This window comes from Littorina saxatilis, linkage group LG7 (assembly GCF_037325665.1).
Source record: "Littorina saxatilis isolate snail1 linkage group LG7, US_GU_Lsax_2.0, whole genome shotgun sequence".
Lineage (NCBI taxonomy): Eukaryota > Metazoa > Mollusca > Gastropoda > Littorinimorpha > Littorinidae > Littorina > Littorina saxatilis.
In genome coordinates, this window is record NC_090251.1 from 50,042,069 (window position 1) to 50,064,911 (window position 22,843).

Consider the following 22,843-nt stretch of genomic DNA (forward strand, 5'->3'; position numbering starts at 1 on the left):
GCTGAATACCATAGCAAACACTATCATCCTAGAAACCTGAGAGATTATAATCAACAATTCAGTCAATGCTTCGCAGAAAGCTTTGTGTGCGTGGGTTTTTCCAACAATGTTTATCCGGTATTTTCGAACATGATCGGGTCGATTCGTTGGCAGCAGTTCGGGTTGTGCTGTGCTTTTGGAAATAATAGTCAGATGCCAACGATCTTTGCTTTGCTTTCGAAAAGAAAAACAAATGAAAAAAAGAAACACTAGAAAGGGGCAGATGCGACATTAAATGTCAATCAACATATGCATTTCAATGACATGCACATGCATGTCCGTGTTTCTGGCTGCGCGGTGTTTGGTTTCCAAAGCAAGAGCAATCATTTGAGGGCATACAGTAAGTTTATCTGGTGTTGCCAGTGCGTTCCCATTCATTAGCATTGCATAACATAGCATAGCATAGCATAGCATAGTAGAGCTGAGTAGATCAGACTGAGCAGAGAAGAGCAGAGAAACGTAACATCACAGGACATCAATCACACACTACATCAAACTACACCACATCATAACACACCACAACACACTACAACACAACACAATATGATACAGCACAGCACAGCACAGCACAACACAACACAACACAACACAACACAACACAACGCAACGCAACGCAACGCAACGCAACGCAACGACGCAACGCAACGCAACGCAGCGCAGCGCAGCGCAGCACAGCACAGCACAACACAACACAACACAGCACAACACAACACAACACAACACAGCACAGCACAGCACAGCAACGCACAACACAACACAACACAATACAACACAATACAACATAACAAAAAAATATATTACAAAACAACACAGCACAGCACAGCACAGCACAGCACAGCACAACACAATACAACATAACAAAACATATTACAAAGCAGCACAACACAGCACAACATAGCACAGCTCAGCACACCACAGCACAGCACAGCACACCACTACACAGCACAACACAGCACAGCACAGCACAACACAACACAACACAACACAACACAACACAACACAACACAACACAACACAACACAACACAACACAACACAACACAACACAACCACAAACACAAGTTTTTGTACTCATACCCCCATAGAAAGAACAACATTTTGCGATTTGACATACTACTGATCACTTTGCTTGTAAAGCAGGATGTTTAAATTTAATCAGTGTAAATGTTGATTAATGCTTTAAGTTTAAAATATTGTTTGTCACAGCTGTAAAAATTAAAAATAAACAAGAAAGGTAGGTTGTTTTTTGGATTTGTCACAGCTGTAGTCTAGCAGCCTTTACCCGCTGAGACAGCAAGCCAGATACCTAAACATCCGGGTTGAAGACTAATTAACCATCGACTCAAATTACATCTGTAGCCCCCAGTTAAACCGCATTAATGCAGCTTCAAAAGTCAGCCTCCAGTCAATCTCATGGCTCCATGACTCCAAATCGTGACTGGAATACATTCTGGAGCCTTTGCGACTACTTTTGAAGACGGTTTAGTTTCCGTTCCCCAGGTTATATGGCCGCAGTATGAAGCCATACCTCCCATCCGATGTAAGGTAAAGGAAGTCTCGTAACCATATTTGGTCGAAGAGGAGCGAGATGCTAGAATCTATCTCAACTTCTCTAGGTCCAGCTTTATGAAGGCGGCGCCCATCTCCTGAATATAGTCATAGACCGTTCAGGCTTTACATGGGCTACTAGGGGCATCCTTTGAATCGCATGCGTGGCGTGCTAAAAGCAACCGTCTGTCTTTTCTGGAGGGAGAGAGAGAGAGAGAGAGAGAGAGAGAGAGAGAGAGAGAGAGAGAGAGAGAGCAGGGGCGGAGCAGTTAAGCCAGGGGGGGGGGGGGGGGGGTTACAACCTGGGGTCCAGGGGTAGACCCCATGTGGGGTACATGGGCAAGCCCTGTTGGGGGGTCTGGGGGGCTTTGCCCCCCCGCAAGCTGAAGGGTTGTAGCTATTTTATGAACAATTTATGGCTTATCCATGATTTTAAACATGATCAACTGGTGTCAGCAGCCACTCATTATTTCTTTTAAAGTTAGTATTAATTTTGTAATTTTTTTTGACAGACCCTCCCCCCCCCCCCCTAATCCGCCCCTGGAGAGAGAGAGCTTGAGAGAGAGAGAGAGAGAGAGAGAGAGAGAGAGAGAGAGAGAGAGAGAGAGAGAGAGAGAGAGAGAGAGAGAGCGCGAGAGAGAGAGAGAGAATGTGTGTGTGTGAGACTATACTGTAAAAGGGAAGCAGCCGCTGCCTACGCATTGAAGCAAACCTTGTGATTGCTCTTCTGAGATTACCTCCCTTGCAATGGAGATATCTCAGGCACCATCGTACTTCCACAGTCAGCAACAAAAATAAGTGTAATTAGACAAAAGTAAAATAAAACAAATAGAATTAAAAAAAAACACACAAAAAGACAAAACAAAATGATACAGTAAGAGCTCATAGAATGTCAAGTGTACTGAAGAAGTTTCACTGAACGTACCATGTCTTGTGTGTTTCAGATGGTATGATCGGAGCAACGCTACCACGACGGCAGCAAAACAACAAGACACACTGGAAAAAATCAGACGTTACTACGCCTTCGTTATGAATGGGGTAAGGCAACAGGTTATTTATTGTGTCATTGTCAAATAGACATTAAAACAGAGCAAGGAGACATACAATCATGCAGACAGGCAAACAAACGCGCGCGCGTACGCACGTACGTATAAACGCACGCATACACGCACACACGTACGCATACACGCAAGCCCACACGCACATACACACTCACTTTTAAAGCAACAACAAAAAAACACCCACACATTAAATTTTGTTTTAGTTGTTGTTGTTGTAGTTTTTTGTTGTTCTTGTTCTTGTTGTTGATAGTTGTGTATTACTGTACAGATGTATTGCAACTCCGTTAGTCTTGTTTATTATTTTACAATCTTTTTTAAAATTGTTAATCAAACTCCTGCATGGATGAAACACTACTTGCATGTGCCAGATGTTGTGCTACAACGAGAGTTAAGGTTATTCTAATGGTTGTCTAGTAGTACAATGGGAGGTTGATAACACGTGTGTGTGTCTTTGCAGGTGAACATGCTGTACAGCACAATCACGTCACTGCCTTACAAGATCCACGTGCGCCTGTCGAGTGTCGTCATTGCCGCTGTATGTATTTTCGTTTTTGCTTTTAATATCTATACTGTAGATGTAAAGGTGGTTTTTCCCGCCTACACAGTAATATTCACCCCCACAGATCTGCCCTGGCTTTCACGCGGAATAAGAACATCCTAAACACCCTACCTACGATGTGTCTGAAAACACCTCCTCGCGGAGGGGTTTTGCGCCCAGTGCAGCAGAGATAAAGACTCAGAGGGAACATTTTCTCGGCTCGCGCGGCAGTAAGCACTATGTCTCTAGACTGTAAAGGCCTGCCTTAATTGACCCCAAAGTTGACTTTGCTAAGACAAAATCCAAAAACAAAGAGACTGCCAGCGTTCCAAAATTCAGAATAAAAAAAACAAGAAAGGTAAACGTTCCAACAAGTTACCTTTATTGTTTTTTTTATTCTGCCTTTGCTAAGACTTCGTTAAGTCTTTTACCGACAATTCAGGGCCAACGCTTGGTGCAGCGCGCTTCGTGAAGTATAGCCCAATGAATATCAGATTCGACACTTTGTCACATATCACAAATCAACAGCCTCCATGCTCTCTGTACAAAGCGGGCATTGATTTTACGAATACATTTCTTAAAAGCCAGTTGTGTCAATCTGCGTTACTAATTCATCAAACATATCCAACTCTGCACAGTAAACAGTCAGGATGTTGATTTTCTGTACGGTCTTATGGTCTTCATGGTGGTCTTATGGTCTTCATGATGGTCTTATGGTCTTCATGATGGTCTTATGGTTTTCATGATGGTCTTATGGTTTTCATGATGGTCTTATGATCTTCATGATGGTCTTATGGTTTTCATGATGGTCTTATGGTTTTCAGGATGGTCTTATGGTCTTCATGATGGTCGTATGGTTTTCATGATGGTCTTATGGTTTTCAGGATGGTCTTATGGTCTTCGTGATGGTCTTATGGTCTGCATGATGGTCTTATGGTCTTCGTGATGGTCTTATGGTCTTCATGATGGTCTTATAGTCTTCATGATGGTCTTATGGTCTTCATGATGGTCTTATGGTCTTCATGATGGTCTTATGGTCTTCATGATGGTCTTATGGTCTTCGTGATGGTCTTATGGTCTTCATGATGGTCTTATAGTCTTCATGATGGTCTTATGGTCTCTATGATGGTCTTATGGTCTTCATGGTGGTCTTATGGTCTTTATGATGGTCTTATGGTCTTCATGATGGTCTTATGGTCTTTATGATGGTCTTATGGTCTTCATGATGGTCTTATGGTTTTCATGATGGTCTTATGGTCTTCATGATGGTCTTATGGTTTTCATGATGGTCTTCATGATGGTCTTATGTTCTTCATGATGGTCTTATGGTCTTCGTGATGGTCTTATGGTCTTCATGGTGGTCTTATGGTCTTCATGATGGTCTTATGGTCTTCATGATGGTCTTATGGTTTTCATGATGGTCTTATGGTTTTCATGATGGTCTTATGATCTTCATGATGGTCTTATAAAAAAAAACCATCCAACTCTGCACAGGAAACAGTCAGGATGTTAACTTTCTGAATGGTCTTATAGTCTTCAGGATGGTCTTATGGTCTCCATGATGGTCTTATGGTTGTCATGATGGTCTTATGGTTTTCATGATGGTCTTATGATTTTCATGATGGTCGTATGGTTTTCAGGATGGTCTTATGGTCTTCATGATGGTCGTATGGTTTTCATGATGGTCGTATGGTTTTCATGATGGTCTTATGGTTTTCAGGATGGTCTTATGGTCTTCGTGATGGTCTCCATGATGGTCGTATGGTCTTCATGCTGGTCTTATGGTTTTCATGATGGTATTATGGTCTTCATGATGGTCTTATGTTCTTCATGATGGTCTTATGGTCTTCGTGATGGTCTTATGGTCTTCATGATGGTCTTATAGTCTTCATGATGGTCTTATGGTCTTTATGATGGTCTTATGGTCTTCATGATGGTCTTATGGTTTTCATGATGGTCTTATGGTCTTCATGATGGTCTTATGGTCTCTATGATGGTCTTATCTCACGTAAAAGCCTGGTCAGACCGAACACGGGGAGCACAGCTGTTTTCACGGGAAGAGATGCACGTTTAATAGGTCAAATGATCATGCGTACTGCTAGGCGTTTGAGTTATATGCGTCTCATTTTGTGAATGACGCAAAGAGCAGACGCGTGTTAAGAGAATTTTACACGGAACATGCGCTCACTTAGGATTCACTCTCGCCACCCGTGTTGTGTTGACACCTAAATGAATTCTTGCTTCCCGTTTTAAATATATTATCATAAGACGCAACGACACGTGCGATTTGTGCTGCCCTTACCATTTTGAATAAATTATTCTAATGCGATATACTTCTGGCGTAAATTTCTGCGGTCCATTTTGATGAAGTCACCATAACTAAGATGCTGCACCAAAAGTGAATTCACTAATTCGTGCTGCAATTGTTGAAGTCCCAGCTCCATACCTCGCATACATTATTATAACTCTCTGACGTCACAGGTCCCGGGCAGCTCTGATTGGACGGAGCAGTACCGCGTGAAAGCCTCGCAGTGGGACGAGGTGGACGCCAACCTTGCGCTAAAAGCCGTGTCAAACTGGGCGGCCACCACGGACATGTTGCCCGCGTACGATCATCTAATGGTGTTCTCTGGGTGAGTGTTTTGAGACAATTATTTCCTTTGATTCTGATTTTGAATCTGCTGAGACTGTTTGCTGTTTTCAGGCCTATGTTTCACAATTATTTATAACAGAGGATAGCAGAATGAACTGGTTTCCGCTTTGTACATCTCTGACTCAGCTGCCATGGCTAAAGAATAAACATAGACTTGTTATATGTATGGTTACAGAGAGAGAGAGAGAGAGAGAGAGAGAGAGAGAGAGAGAGAGAGACACACACACACAGAGACACACAGAGATAGAGAGAGACAAAGAGAGAGAGACAGAGACAGAGAGAGATGGAGAGAGAGAGAGAGAGAAAGAGAGAGAGAGAGAGAGATTCAGACATATAAGCAGACAGAGAAGTAAAGAGAGAGAGAGAGAGAGAGAGAGAAAGAGAGAGAGAGAGAGAGACACACACAGACAGACAGACAGACAGACAGACAGACACAGACACAGACACAGAGAAAAGGCGGAGAGAGAGACAAAGAGATTACTGAGCGAATTGAAATGGGCGTCTGTGTGTTGGGTGCATGGAACACAAAACAAACCAACACTCGTTGCATGCGATACAGAGGAACGCATCTTGCTCCAGGAAAACTACAAGTGCATGTACACAACTTCAAAACGAAAATCACTTGCACAATTGAAAAGATAATAATGTTTGTGCACCTTTGTTGCAGATATGATCTCTCCAAGACGGTGGATGAGGTGACGTCTGATAAAATAACAGGTAAGGACGCGTTCTTCTTCTTCTTTCACGAGGGGCGGGGACGTGGCTCAGTTGCTAGCGCGCTGGCTTTGTAGCCAGTTGGTCGCTGTCAGCGTGGGTCCGAGAGATTTTATTCTCGGAGTCAATTTTGTGCAGACTCTCTTCGGTGTCTGAACACCCTCGTGTGCACACATGCACAAGTTCACAGCGAAAGTCTCAGGGCTTGGAAAACACGAAGACACGCATACATCATCTCTCGTCTCGGATTATCATGATCGTATTTCGATACTTTGACGAGACAAACCCACAGCGGGCTTGTTCGAGTCAAAGTATCACACCATATCTTCAGCGTATTACCAATACCTGTCCCAATATAGGCCAGCTGGTCTAAGAGGACGTTAAACCCAATATTAGTCAGTCAGTTCTTTCATGGGCTGAAACTCCAACGTGTAATAGTACTTTTGCACGAACGAGTGGGGTTATACGTGTATGATCATTTTTACCCCTTACCCCGCCATGTAGGCAGCCATACGCCGCTTTCGGAGATGCATGCTTGGTATGTTTGTGTTTCTATAACCAACCAAACTCTGACATGACTCACAGGATCGTTTTCGTGCGTACGTGGTATTGTGCTTGAGAGTTCACACGAATGGGGACAAGGCACTAGCATGTTAGCACATAAGTTGACCTGGGAGATCGGACACATCTTCACCCTTAACCCAGCAGACGCGGTCGGGATTTAAACCCACGACCTTCCGCCTGGCAGGCCGGCCTTTTATCCACTAGGCCATTGCGACCGCCAGACAAACTCCACCAGAAAACAGCAATATGAAAATCGTGTTTATTTATTCATGTTGCTGTTTTCTTGTGAGTACATTTTGATTGTTGAGGGCCCCAAAGGGTTTAAAATCGTGATCGTGATTGGCGTTTTTTGACCTTTCTGTGACCGTGATTGCCGAAATTTCCATTTCTGTGATCGTGATGGGACTTTGCCCGTGATCCGTGATGACCAAAAAAAATCAAGTCTCGTGATCGTGATCGTCATTTGTTTTCGTGATCGTGATGGGCATTATTGCAAAGCATGTTATTTTCAACGTACATTTTTCACAGCTGTATCACTCTATGATCCTCTATTCGTCAAGGTGTTTGTGATCGTGAAAACAAAAATCAAGGTAACTGTGATCGTGAAAGCTAAAATTTCCCTTCCCGTGATCGTGATGATACCCCCCCTTTGGGGCCCTCATTGTTATTATTTTGTTCTAGGTCCTCTCACATTCAGTCCCTTGCCCCAGTTCTGATCTTTTCACAGCGTTCTTGGGCGGGGAGATAGCTCAGTCGGTAGCGGCGCTGGCTTCAAAACCAGCTGTCGCTATCGGCGTGGGTTCGATCATCATGTTCTGCGAGGGATTTATTTCCCAAAGTCAACTTTGTGCAGACTCTTCTCGGTGTCCGAACATCCCCGTGTGCACGCATGAGCACGATAAAGAACCCAAATTCACAGCGAAAGTCTCAGGGCTTGGAAACATGAACACACGCATGCAGGAAAAATCAAAAAAATGGGTAGCGCCGTATAATGTACGGCAGCTCGCTTTCCCTCGTGAGAAAGCAGCCCGCATTTCCATGAGTGTAACCTCACAGGACTATATACAACATTATCCTTATCGTTGTCCTTATCCTTTCTCCCTAGGGACGGGGGTGTCCCCCTCACGGTCAGCACTTGTTACACCCCCGGTATAGGGGTGTGTATAGGATTCGGTCGATGTGTTTGTTTGTTTGTTTGTGTGTTTGTGTTCGCATATAGATCTCAAGAATGAACGGACCGATCGTCACCAAACTTGGTGAACAGGTTCTATACATTCCTGAGACGGTCCTTACAAAAATTGGGACCAGTCAAACACACGGTTAGGGAGTTATTGGTGGATTAAGATTCTACAAGGACTTATAGAGGGACATATTAATGGTCAAAGGGAAATAACCTTCTCAGTTGGTGGCAGTGAGAATGGTAAGGACGGGGGTGTTTTTCCTACCTCGGAGGAATTTCTTGTTTTATTTGTTTCTGATGTTGAATATGGGGATTGTGTGTTGTTTCAGGCCTGGCCTACACGGGGACAGTGTGCGACACGAACGGCAAGGCCACGTCCATTGTGGAGGACCTGGGAGGCTTCCAGTGTATCGGCACTGCTGCTCATGAACTGGGACACGGGTAAGTGTCGTAGTCTTTTAAGTGTGTGTGTGTGTGTGTGTGTAGGAAGGGGGTTGCGTGTGTGTGTGTGTGTGACGTGTGTGTGTGTGTGTGTGTGTGTGTGTTTGTTTGTGTATGTGTGTGTGCGTGTGTGTGTGTGTGTATCTATGTGTGTGCGTGTGTGTGTGTGTGTGTGTGTGTGTGTGTGTGTGTGTGTGTGTGTGTGTGTGTGTGTGTGTGTGTGTGTGTGTGTGTGCGTGTGTGATCGTATGTGACTATTTTGTCAGAAAAAGCTTAGCATGCCTCTTTACATGGAGGAAAACGTAGTGTGCTCTCTGTCTGAGGCACCGATTGTTACAGATACCACGCAGTCTACATACCTTTTGGACCAATTTGAGGATCCGATAATTTATAAACCACTTATACTAATCTGCAAAACTAATTCGTTCAACATCCGACTTTGCACCGGAAGCTGCTACTTTGTTGATGTTTGTGTCCACTTTGAGGGGTGGACTTATCCCATGTAAATACCTGAGCTGATCTGAGATCACGAAAAGGACTGCGCCTTTAGAATGTAGAAAAAGAGTAGAGCAAATTAGAACTGCAAAGCCCTTATGGCTCACATTCAAAACACTTTAGGGAAAACTGCGCCTGTAAAATTGGTATTTCATAGATTGTCAGCAGAATGCATTGAATAACCTCCGTGATTTGCAGATTGTCAGCAGAATGCATTGAATGTATAACCTCCGTGATTTGCATATTGTCAGCAGAATGCATTGGTATGTATAACCTCCGTGGTTTGCAGATTGTCAGCAGAGCATGACGGGACGGAGAATGTGTGTCGCTCTGAGGATCGTTACGTCATGGCGGCTGGAACTTATGACGTCACTACAACCAACAAACTCAACCCGTGGAGGTTTTCCTCATGCAGCGTCAGTTACTTCAACAGTTTCTTCAAGAATGAGCTGAGATTCGCGTAAGTATTAGTTAATTGTCAGTGTCAACTCACAGTAAGAAAAACTCAAAATGGCTAGAAATGTCATATTTGGTTTTGTGAAGTGTGTGTTGAATCGAGACAATGAGCGACCCAGAAAATCAATTGAAAAAGAAAAGGAAGAGAAAATAAGACAAAAACTGCAGGAGGCTACTAACTAAACATTGCTATGAATGAGATGCTTATCAGTACTAAGAGACCCTTTTGTACTGAAAGTAATGTTTATGTGACATTTGTCCAGCATCATTTTTGAGGATCTATTCGACAGACATTTTGTGCTTCATGTGAATGGAAAGTCTTTGAGTTCTGCATTACTTGATAATATATTCTTGTGTGTGTTTAGTTGTTCATTTTTGTCGATCATTTATCAATTTATTATCTTGATTTAATTCTTATAGACGAGGACAGCAGTGCATATACAACAGTCTTGGAGCCAGCAGCAGCGTGCCGAACGTGACGTCACTGGTGGAAGGACAACTGTACGACCCGGATGAGCAGTGTCGTCAGGTGTACGGACCGGAGTCCCGGCTGTGCAGGGTAGGTGGTGTCCCTTCTTGTCTTGTCTTGTCTTGACTTGTCTTGTCTTATTTATTTTATTTATTTATTTATTTATTTTATTTACGAGGATTTATATCGCGCACGTATCTCACCACACAAGGCGACTCAAGGCGCATGTTACCTATTAATGCCGTGTGAGATGGAATTTTTTACACAATATATCACGCATTCACATCGGCCAGTAGATCGACTGCCTTTAGGCGCTGCATCCACCTTTCACGGCCTATTTATTCCAGGTCACACGGGTATTTTGGTGGACATTTTTATCTACGCCTATACAATTTTGCCAGGAAAGACCCTTTTGTCAATCGTGGGATCTTTAACGTGCACACCCCAATGTAGTGTACACGAAGGGACCTCGGTTTTTCGTCTCATCCGAAAGACTAGCACTTGAACCCACCACCTAGGTTAGGAAAGGGGGGAGAAAATAGCGGCCTGACCCAGGGTCGAACACGCAACCTCTCGATTCCGAGCGCAAGTGCGTTACCACTCGGCCACCCAGTCTTGTCTTGTCTTGTCTTGTCTTGTCTTTATCGTTTTTCTTCGTCTCACGTCCTTTTGATGTCTTGTTATGTGTTGCCTGGCCTTGTGTTCTGTCGCGTCTTGTCTGGTCTGCTTTGATATGGTCTTGTCTGTTTCGGTCTTGTCTCGTATCGTCGTGTCTTGTCTTGTCTTGCTTGGTATGACCCAGTGTGCCGAATTTGATGCCATTAGTAGAAGGACTACTATATGACACAATTGGCCACTAAGTCTAGGGTTTTCAGGTTGGGTTGTCTTGTCTGGTCTGATCTTCGCTCGTCTCGTCTTGTCTTGACTTTTCTTGGCTTATCTGGTCATGTCTTGTCTTGTCTTGTATTGTCTGATCTACTTGTATCTTGTTGTTTCTTTTGGTCCGGTCTGGCCTGGTCTGTCCTCGTCTGGTCCTGTTTTTACGCCTGTATGCCTGTCTATCTCCTCTCGTCTTCTACCCTTAACTTGATTTGTGCTTTCGTCCTGTATAATTATGTAACGTCTCGTCTTTGTGTCCGTTTGGCTTGTGGACTACGCTCATGAAGGAAATGTGTACTCCATATAAAAGCATTACATCTATTGTTGCATCACTCTGTCGCTCACTGCCAGGACACCGCTCAATGTACCAAAGGTTAAGTCGCATGATGGTATTAACGTTTGGTGGTAAATTTAGTCTTGAAACAGAAAGGTGGGACGCATTTCACCTGTACAAATGTCGTAGTAACAGCAGTTTCTCTTCGCGTGCAGGGTCCTGAGTTCGGCAAGGCGGAGGACGTGTGCACAGACATGTTTTGTTACGACCCCACCACATCCGCCACGTGTTACCAGCTGGTGGCCGCCAGGGGCACAACGTGTGGGAACAAAAAGGTCAGTACCGGTTTTATTACGCCTTTTTAAAGGGGTTTTGTCAAGAACAGGGGCAGAACGTGTGGGAACAAAAAGTTCAGCACCGGTTTTATTACGTTTGGTTTAGTTGTGTGTTTTATTTCAAGAGCAGGGGCACAATTTGTGGAGAACAAAAAAAGGTCTGCACCGGTTTTTATACGCTTTTTAGAGGGCTTTTGTCAAGGAATGGGGCACAACTTGTGCGAATAAAAAGATCAGTACCGGTTTTATTACGCTTTTTATAATTTTTTGTTTCAACTTGTGTCTTTTCTCAAGAACAGGGACACAACGTGTGGGAACAGAAAGATCAGTACCGGTTTTATTACCCGTTGGTAAAGTGCTTTTTGGCAAGAACAGGGGCATATGCAGCTCGTTGAAAAAAATGTCGACATAGGTTTCATTACCCGGCCCTTTATTTGATGCTGTTCTCAAGCTCATGTGTTTTGCAGAATGGTTTACTCGGAAACGAAGGTACAGTCGAACCTGTCTATAACGTCCACTCGATGTGGTCGTCACGGACATGTGGTCGCTTTTGAGAGGGGAATTATAAAGAAGAAAAAACTCTTGTCTGTGATCCTTTGCGTCGGACGTAATGGAACAGTGGTCGTCACCACGAGGCGGTCGCGAGGGCAGGTTGGTGAGGTACCGACTCGCCCCCGCCCACCAACTGCAACGCATTTGTGTGTGTGTGTGTGTGTGTGTGTGTGTGTGTGTGTGTGTGTGTGTGTGTGTGTGTGTGTGCGTGTGTATGTGTATGTGTGTATGTGTGTGTGTGGGTGTGTGTGTGTGTGTTGGCGGCGAGATGGAAGGGGGCGAATCGCCTCTCTCGCAAAACTCAAGATAATTGGCGGCGAGATGGGAAGCGGCGAGTTCGGAAGCGGCGAGTTAGGCCGGGGCGAATGAGGACGTCACCGTTGGTGATTAGACTGTCACAGAATGTAAAACTCCTCCACACGCTGTGAGAATGGCAAGCTTTGCACCTAACACCGGTGTAACACGACATTTTTACTCCACGAAAAATGTACTCCGGAGTAAAAATTTCGTACGAAATTCTTACTCCGAGTACACATTTCGTACGAGAAAAGAACTCCCCAAGGCACGAACAAATTACTCCCTCCACGAAATTTTTACTCCCCATTTTTTTCACTTCCAGTAAAAATCTCGTACGCGAAAATGGGATGCGGGCGAAGGGATAAGGCCAATATGTGATCTCGCGCAAACGAATGTCGCGCTAGCCTCCCTCCACTCATTCCACCACCAAGACTAACAGGGGACAAGGGAGTCAAAATTTCGTACACCTGGCATGGGAAGTTAAATTGCTCGTGTTAGGGTGAAGTAATTTATTCGTTTTTTTATTCGTCAGGGGAGTAACATTTGTGCACGAAATGTTAACTCGGAACTCACCTGTCGTGGGGAGTAATTTTCTCGTGTAATGGGGGAGTGCTTTTTTCGTAAAGGGAGTAAAATTTTCGTACGAAATGTTTACTCCGGAGTAAAAATCTCGTGGGAGTAATTTTCTCGTGTTACACCGGGGTTTGAGTGGGTCTGGCAATGGCATACACAGTTAGGAGTCTGTTGGTTGTATGTGATGATGACGCTGCTGACACTTAGTGCTTTTGGTGTGTTTGCAGTGGTGTGAGAGCGGACAGTGCCTCTCCAACAATGCAGCTCCGGCAGTCGACGGTGAGTTTGTTAGTCTGCGTGTTGCGTGTGTGTGTGTGTGTATGTGTGTGTGTGTGTGTGTGTGTGTGTGTGTGTGTGTGTGTGTGTGTGTGTGTGTGTGTGTGTGTGTGTGTGTGTGCGTGTGTGTGTGTGTGTGTGTGTGTGTGTGTGTGTGTTTATTTTTTTAATTATTTTTTTGTTTCTTAAAAACAACTCACATACGACTTTTTGTTGGTATGTATTTTCTTATTCCATATTCTTTCAACGGTATTGGAAAACTCCATTTGACGAAGTCTTTTTTCATGTTTTTTTCAGAGAGCTGTGTGTTTGGGGACCAGCCAGGCATAGCGTTTGACAACACCGACTGTGAGACGTTTGTGGCCAACTTCCCTGGCTACTGTTACCAGGACGTGGTGAGAGTCAGGTGCTGTTCGTCCTGCGCCAAACACCATCTCCTGCTGCAGAGTGAGTGTGATTCGTTGTTTGAGACGAGTGGAGGGTTTGGGTGGGAGAGTATGGGATGGGATTTTGCGTTGAGGTTGAGGGGAATGATGGATGGGGGAGGGGGGGAGAGACCGTTTGCGTGTGTGTGTGTAGGAGGGGGGGATGTAGTTGTGTGTAAGTGTGTGTGTGTGTGTGTTGTTCCCTCCGAGCGTCAAACACGACAGTATTACCAATGTATCCTCACACTTTAGAAAGACTCTGCCCGTTCAAAAATCGTGCCTTTCCAAAAAAAAAGTTTGGTGTTGTAGTTTTTCTCCTTAAAGTCATACCTCTGTGCATTTTTCTTTTTTCCAGGAAACAGGTGGACGCGTCGAAAGGTGCTTTCACAATAATAATAAAATTCTCATTTCAGTGAGGTGCTTCGTTTGAACAAAATGCTGTGTTGCCTTGTTTAACAAATTTCTTTAAAGCATACATACACGTCCAGGGTTTCATTGGATTACGGGAATGTTGTCTACAAAGTAATACTGTGTTCACGTGACAAGTGTTGGTGATAATGCAGATTTTATTGTGTCCACAAACATGTATAGCCTTTAACGGCTGTGTCTGTCACTTTAACATGACGATGAAATGTGTGGTTAGATAGTAGGAAAGATCGACGCTCTTATAGAAATGCGTGATCCTTTTTTTATGAAATGAATGTTGTATTCTTTCTACAAAGGCCAAACAAAAGTATATGTTGGTTTAGGGTAACATGACCTCCCAAAAATAGGGTCGGTAGGTCGGTTTTTTTTTTCATTTTCTTTTTAGTCTCGGTATGTTTCGCAAAACGTGCCAGAGGTTGTTTTTTTGGGGATATTTTTTGAGAAATGAAAAAACAGGTTTAGGGTGGGCGGGAAAAAAATAGGGTCGGTCGGGTTACCCTAAACCAACATATATTTTTGTTTGGCCTAATTGTATTGTTTATCTTTCCCATGGAGGTAATTCTAGTTATGAAATATGTTCTGTACCCTTTCGACGATATGTATCCTTTGTACTCTCCATGAAATGTATTTTTAATTCTGTTCGTTAAATATCTTATTTATGCTTTTCATTAACTACTTTTTCTCACCATTTCCATGAAAACAATTCTCTTTTCTTGCCTTAGAATATTCTCTTTTCCATGTCAATGATATACAGTCTATATCCTTAACAGCAGGTTTTTTTTCTCTCTTCACTTTCTATGAAATGCATTCTTTATCTTTTCTATCTGAATGATATTGTTTATCCTGCCCAAAAAATCTATTCTTTCAATCAATATGAGGCTTATATTGCGCGTATTCCGTGGGTACAGTTCTAAGCGCAGGGATTTATTTTTTTATTTTTTATTTTTGTTGTTGCAATTTATATCGCGCACATATTCGAGGCGCAGGGATTTATTTATGCCGTGTGAGATGGAATTTGTTTTACACAATACATCACGCATTCACATCGGCCAGTAGATCGCAGCCATTTCGGCGCATATCCTACTTTTCACGGCATATTATTCCAAGTCACACGGGTATTTTGGTGGACATTTTTATCTATGCCTATACAATTTTGCCAGGAAAGACCCTTTTGTCAATCGTGGTATCTTTAACGTGCACACCCCAATGTAGTGTACACGAAGGGACCTCGGTTTTTCGTCTCATCCGAAAGACTAGCACTTGAACCCACCACCTAGGTTAGGAAAGGGGGGAGAAAATTGCTAACTCCCTGACCCAGGGTCGAACTCGCAACCTCTCGCTTCCGAGCGCAAGTGCGTTACCACTCGGCCACCCAGTCACTGATGATACTTTGTAACCTTTCTATGAAAGATATTCTTTGTCCTTTCCATGAAATATATTCTATATAATTTCCATGAAATATATCCTTTATTGTATTCTACAATACATATTCTTCATCCTTACCATGAAATACATTCTTTAACCATCTGTGAAAGATATTCTTTAACCTTTCAATAAAAGTTATTCTTCATCTTACCATGAATTACATTCTTTAACCTTTTCATGAAACACATTCTTTAACTTGTCTATGAAAGATCTTTAACCTTTCCATGAAACATATTCTTTAACCTTTCCATGAAACACATTCTTTAACTTATCAATGGAAAATATTCTTTAACCATTTCCATGAAATATATTCTTTAATGTTTCCATGAAAAATATTCCATATTTTTTCCATGAATCTAATATTCTAAATCTTATCCAGATAAATACCTTTTAACCTTTATAATAATCGGTGTTTGCAGACTGTGAATACGGAGACAAAGCAACGGGCTGCAATACCGGGATCTGTCCGTCTGCGGAAACCGAGTACCTCCAGAGCTGCTGCGGCACCTGTAACTACGGCACTCCCCTCACCACCACCGCCACCACCACCACAAGCACCAGAACAACCACCACGCGTGCTCCTGCTGTCGTCACTACTATGAAACCCACCACCACCATGCGGGGCACTTCTGGCCCCGTCACATCGGCTCCAGGTACCACTAATACTTTCACTGATCCCCCTTCTAGCATGGGTACTACCACTATCACCCCCATTATCACCAGCACTACCATTGCCCCCACCACCACCACTACCATCATCATTCCAACTACCACCACTGTCGTCCCTGCTACCACGACTACCACTGTTTCCACCTCTCTCACCCCCACTGCTCTTTCTACCACGACTACCACTGTTTCCACCTCTCTCACCCCCACTGCTCTTTCTACCACGACTACCACTGTTTCCACCTCTCTCACCCCCACTGCTCTTTCTACCACGACTACCACTGTTTCCACCTCTCTCACCCCCACTGCTCTTTCTACCACTCCTACCATTGTTCCAACCACCACCACCACCACTACTACTAACACCACTCTTCCAACAACAGCTAATCCAACTAACCCTTCCACCACTTCCACTCGCACCCCTTCCTCTTCCATCACCACCCCCACCATCAGCAAACCCACCATCACCACCACCACCTACGCACCGGCGCTAACACATATAACAACCACAACCGCTATGCGTTCCAGCACTTCTTCTGCTTCTACGACTAGACCTGTCAGTAGTTCTAATGCTTCTACCGTTACTCCACTCAGTAATTCTACTGCTTCTACCGCTAGTCGATTCAGTACTTCCACTGCTTCTTCTGTCAGTCATTTGCAAAGTTCCACTGTTTCTACTGATAGTCTTTCAAGTAGTTCTGCTGCTGCTATCAGTTCTGCTAGACCGCCTGTAGTCACTGCCACTAAATCGCATGTCGTCACTGCAGGCGTTGGTAGTACCACAGCCTCCACTACTACCACGGCTACTGCTACATCAACTACAGTCAACACTGCTACCCCTTCTGTAGCCACAAGTAGTACTACCGCACGCACTGCACCTGCCACTACTGCTGACATCTTCATCACCGTCCCTGCGACCACTTCTGCTCCCACGACTCCGCCTGTCGGTGAGTTTAAGTGTCGCACACCAGTCAGATCGACTGTGGTTGACTAAGAGTGGATTCTCCGTACTTTTGTTTGAAAGGAACAGTTATTCGAATCCTTAAACTCGGTCATCGTTTAGACTGCGCTGGTAAATAGAGAATACTACATGGCTTGCTGTGTCGTACCAGATTTACACGAGTTGTTTTTTTAAATATTGAACTGCGAGCGAAAGCGAGCTGTTCACTATTTGAAAAAGCAACGAGTGTAAATCTGGTACGGAACAGCAAGCCATGTAGTATTCTGTTTATCCTACATACTGTACTTACGTGTATTTTACTGAAAATGTCCTGCATTCGAGGCAGCTAAATTAAAGACGATTGTTTTAGAACCTCGATCTCTTCTAAAGCCTCGTGCAATCTATTACGTCAAAGCAAAGAAACGTCACTCTGAAAGTGTGGCGTGACGTGTTAGTTCTAAAGATTCATCGAGGGTAATTAGCGAGCGCAATTTGTGTTTCTATAATGACGTTTGTCTCGGTGACTTTGGCATCATAAGCAGTGGAAAAACAGGTCCCTGCCAGACTTGCTTGACATGACCTCATTTACATGATATACACACGTGTGATTTGAACGATTATTATCTCACGGGTGTCTCTCTCACGTATGTAGGATAAATCACAATCTGTCATGTTTTCTGGGAACATGCAGAATTGACACAACTCCCAGAGAATCAGAATAACAAGAACTACAATATCAACAACAACAACAACAACAACAACAAGAACCATCATTATCATCCTCATCATCAGCATCGTCATCAACAACAACAACAACAACAACAACCATCATTATCCTCATCATCAGCATCGTCATCAACAACAACAACAACAACAACAACAACAATTAAACAAACACACAAATAAACAAACAAATAAGCAAACAAACAAACAAACTAACAAGTTCTGATGACTACATCATCGTCTTTTCATCCATTGGCATGATTTGTGTTGTCTGTCGTGCACACATCTAGGACTGTTACTTCATATGTGAAAGCCCTGCCCTGCCTTGCCCTGCCCTGCCCTGCCCTCCGTTCATATCTATCATATCCTATCCTTTCCATTCTTTGTATCCTATCCTATCTCATCACGTCATCTCTTATAGCTTATTATATTTGACAATATCTTTTGTACTTTCATACACCATATCATATCACATAACCCTTGGCAAACATTGACTGGAAATCTCCATCTTGACTGAAACAATTTATAGTCAGCAATCCTGTGGCTTATACCTACCTGTTAGTGCGGATTTAGACGAAGAAAAACACGGCAAACCTTCAGTTTGGGCTTTGAAATGTACAACAAAATAGTAAATGTACGTAAACATCTCATGTCTGAGCTCTGCAGAAGCCTTGAAATCAACTTTACACCGATACTGAAGAAAACAAAATCCCACTCTGCAGATGTAGCAGTCAGAATGTAGATCTGTCGTGTGTAGTCAAGCGGAGGGATGATCTTATTCTATGCAAAAGCCTCGGCAGATCTGTTGTGATTCACCAGATGTTTTTGTTTTGCCCGCGAGTTTCGAAATTGAACAAGAAGTGCATCCACGATTGAATTCTTAGACGCCTAGTTTTGGTAAAATTCAAAAACAGTGTCCCAAACTCAAAGAATGTGTTGCAAGGCACAACACTTTATATGAAGAGATAACCGTGACAGTGTGTTTACAAAAATCGTGATAAAAAGCGCACAAATTGACTTTTGAAATGCAGTTATTTCAGTAAACCTGATTTTCATGTTCAAGGGACATAAATACACGGCAGACTGTTGACAGAGATAGTTAATGTGGGACACTGTTCTTGAAGTTTCCCAAGTTCCCCTCAATGAACTTTCCCCGTCGAATTCAAAATATAATACATTTTCACACCTCAGAAAACCGAAACATGATTGTCATGATTAAAAAAAAAGAGAGGTTTAACTTCTGTATCAAACGTGTAAATGTAGATAAAAACGAAACATTCATAAAGACGCCGACAGAATAGTCATTTGAGTGGACTGGCATACCAACAGAATTGAGTCATTCGAAACAACAAGAACTTAGCTCAGTAAGGCGGATTCTCAATATCCATATGGCCAGAGTCCAGGAAGAAAGAAATGCGACAGAAAGAAAATAACGTCAGCATCGAAGGCTTGTGAGGTTTTATTGTTTGTTTAAAGACATTCCATGTGTTAATTTCTTGTTGTTTTTCTATTGCCAGGTACTTGTTTTGACAACGCAACTATCACAATCAACCAGATGGATTGCAGGACATTGGCCACATCCAGCCCCAACTTCTGCTACGACTCCAGAGTTATCAGCCTTTGCTGCGAATCGTGCCGCCAAGTGGTTACAGGAATCAAAGGTCAGTTTCACTTATCTGAAGAATGTGCGATCTTTTGGGATTGTGTATTTAACATTTATAATTTTGATTTTTTTTTTATATTGAGCACACAAGCTCATTTTCCTGATACATGTAGAGGCCTGCGATTAAGTAAAAGATCATTAGTTACTCTCCTATATTGGACGATGCTAACTTAGTATCTTTGATTGTTTTACTGAGTGAATTAGCGTTGCCATGATTTTGTTCAGTTTGATTGCTGTATTGATTTGTCTTTGAAATACCATAGAATAGAACAATGTTAAAACAATAATAATCTTAAACATCTTCAGAATAATAAGTTCCAATTTTCACCATGGTTCTCATTAAAAAAATGAACGAACAGCGTCTCCAAATTAAGTTAAAAGATCAAAAAGGAGAGAGTTATATCCCTTTCTTATAATTCGTACGAAAAACAAGATTACAAACAAATATATCTATTTTACTATCAAAGTGTCATTCTTCCCAGAAAAATGCTATCAATTTATATTAGAACAATGATTATTCATGGGTTTGTTTCTCAAACTTTTACAGGTTGTGAATTTGGTGACCGTCGGCCCTCTGAGTGTGGTATCGTTAGCTTTGAGCGTGACGCATGCAGCACGCTGCAACCCGTCTGCTGCAAGAGCTGTGCCGGATACCAGTCTCCTACAGGAGGACAGGCTGCAAGTACCAGCATCACCACCAGTGTTCTCATCTTTTTCCTCGGTGTGGCGTTGCTTTTGACGCAAGGTGTAGTTTGATGAAAAGTTTATTTTAATTTGAAAAGATGTGCGCCTGCGTTCATTGGAAATAGTATGTGTCACTGATTTGCGCCTGTGCACTTTAAACAAATAGTTTTGATTTTATTTTTATTTTGTTTTTATGGTTGAGATTACCTTTGATACCAGGTGAAGTGTGATGAAGTGGAAGATGTAATATGGAAGAGATATTTGTCTGAGCTTTTGGAACAATTATTTTTCATTTAATTGTTCACTTTTTTATTTCCTTCTGTTCCTTGACATTCTCCAATCACAGGGTACAATATAACAGTGGTGTATATATTTCATAATAAGTACGTTTCTTTCATCCGCGATATGAGATGTACATTGCTGAGATTTATATTAATGAGGACAAAAAAAGATAGGGAGAGCGAGAGAAAGAGACAGCGAGAGATAGAGAGATAGAAAGACAGGGAGACACAAAGCAAGAGAGAGAGAGAGAGAGAGAAGAGAGAGAGTATGCATGCGTGTGAGTGTGTGTGTGTGTGTGTGTGTGTGTGTGTGTGTGTGAGTGTGTGTGTGTAATTATGTGTGTGTGTGTGTGTGTGATTGTGTGTGTGTGTGTGTGTGTGTGTGTGATTGTGTGTGTGTGTGTGTGATTGTGTGTGTGTGTGTGTGTGTGTATGTGTGTGTGTGTGTGTGTGTGTGTCTGTGTGTGTGAGTGTGTGTGTGCGTGTGTGCAATGCAGGCTGTTGTACAAGGGAGGGAGAACATTTGCATTAGTCAGGAAAGTATGTAGCTAATAACAGAGATACAAATACTGTTGATACTGGCCGTATAAAATTTCATCTCACACGGCATCACTGCAGAGCGCCTAGAACTGTACCCACGTATGAATGCTTATTATAATGAATGTGCATTGCTAAGTGGTAATTTACCTTAGTAGACAATGATAATATTACTTGTGCCTTATTTTTTTAAGTACGTTATATTGCACCATCGTGCAAAATTGCGAATGTGTTTGTCTTTGCTTGCTGTTTCTGGTGTATCATTATTTACAGAACTTGTCAAGGAATTTTAGGACTGTAAAATCCAAAGTAGTATTCTCATGAGGTATTATTAATGTTTTACCCTAGAAATATGTATATAAACATTTTTTTTTAAAGAATATGTACAAGTGTTTGACGTTACCTTATGGAGAAAGTATATTCCCCATATAATCAGTTGGAAAATTACAATGGTATTATTTTCTATTTTGATAGTTATAAATGATTTGAAACAGTGTTAGTGCTGCATAGAAACTTTTAGTGCTATTCGAAATTTTAAAAAAGAAGCTTAAAGCAGAATTAGTCAGACAAAACAACTTCAACTTTTGTTGGTGTAAATGTTATTTAAACAACAATGTCTTTCATAGAGTGAAAAGAGAGAGAGAGAGAGAGAGAGAGAGAGAGAGAGAGAGAGAGAGAGAGAGAGAGAGAGAGAGAGAGAGAACTTGAACTTGAACTTGAACTTGAACTTGAGAGAGAGAGAGAGAGAAAAGAGTGAGAGATACAGAGAAACTTCTGAAAATGCTTGCATGTGGGGTTTTGTGTGGCATTATGTATACATTTCTGCGTTGTGTACACACATTCAAAAAAAGTTTATATCACTGTAATGGTTTCATGAAAATACGTTTACCATAATAATCATGCATCTTTAAATCACAAAACAATCATCCTGCATCACATTCTGACAAGAAGTAGAGTTATTATTTTTGCATTATTATTTCGTTTAAAGATATCTATTTCTGTAATTTCTTTTGTTTTGCTGTAATGGTTACTCAAAAGATGCATATATATTAACATATTTATAAACAAAACATACCTTTATCTTGTATCTTTCCTTCACAAAAATACACAATCTTTTTTTCTACAATAAATTGTTAATTTCAGATATGAATGGCTGTAACATCTTTTATAACACTATAATTGTTTTACAAATAAATTCACATATGGTAACAATTATGTACATTTTCTGTCAGAGAAAAAGGCATCCCGCATCACAATCTAAACAAAATGATCAACTTCTTTTTTTGCAATAATGTCCAATTTGTGATATCTATGGCTGTAACTTCTTTTTCATCTGTGTCAAATACCGACAATCAAAGTGACGATCTAGGCACTAGTAATGGAGAAAAGCAATCAAAAACAGATGGACAAAATATTTGTGTATCAATATTACTGGTAACAACGACAATTTGATTAAAATGAGAGATTTCTGCGTGATTGTAATTTTAGTTGTTTTTGATTTGTTTATGTTTTTGTTGTTTTGATTGTTCATGATTGATGTTGGAGTGCTACGCATACATATTTTTGTAACTGTTCAATATGCGTGCATCAAAATATGCAAAAATGTGAATCTGTTCGCAAATGCATAATTTCACATAGGAGACTGTGTTCTTCGTAATTCCTATATTGTGTTAAGTAGCTAATTGCATTCGTTTTTATGTTTTGTTTTTGAAGATTTGTACATTGTGATG

The 22,843-nt window shown here is 42.0% G+C and overlaps 1 protein-coding gene across 2 annotated transcripts in view; it reads left to right on the forward strand.

The window, feature by feature from the left end:
• The window catches only part of LOC138971711 (A disintegrin and metalloproteinase with thrombospondin motifs 10-like), a 45,946-nt gene extending 25,024 nt beyond the window's left edge, over positions 1-20,922 (forward strand). The window contains exons 5-18 of one of the 2 annotated variants that reach the window (XM_070344491.1): positions 2,531-2,624; positions 3,105-3,182; positions 5,667-5,818; positions 6,506-6,555; positions 8,626-8,737; positions 9,522-9,692; positions 10,109-10,247; positions 11,526-11,645; positions 13,295-13,346; positions 13,641-13,790; positions 16,039-16,272; positions 17,053-17,232; positions 19,466-19,609; positions 20,159-20,922. In XM_070344491.1, coding sequence (XP_070200592.1) covers positions 2,531-2,624; positions 3,105-3,182; positions 5,667-5,818; positions 6,506-6,555; positions 8,626-8,737; positions 9,522-9,692; positions 10,109-10,247; positions 11,526-11,645; positions 13,295-13,346; positions 13,641-13,790; positions 16,039-16,272; positions 17,053-17,232; positions 19,466-19,609; positions 20,159-20,367 — 1,885 coding nt within the window. In that variant the 3' untranslated portion in view covers positions 20,368-20,922. The remainder of the gene's footprint in view (positions 1-2,530; positions 2,625-3,104; positions 3,183-5,666; positions 5,819-6,505; positions 6,556-8,625; positions 8,738-9,521; positions 9,693-10,108; positions 10,248-11,525; positions 11,646-13,294; positions 13,347-13,640; positions 13,791-16,038; positions 16,273-17,052; positions 17,233-19,465; positions 19,610-20,158) is intronic. The other variant, XM_070344492.1, reaches the window with a different exon arrangement.
• The last annotated feature ends 1,921 nt before the right edge of the window (positions 20,923-22,843 follow it).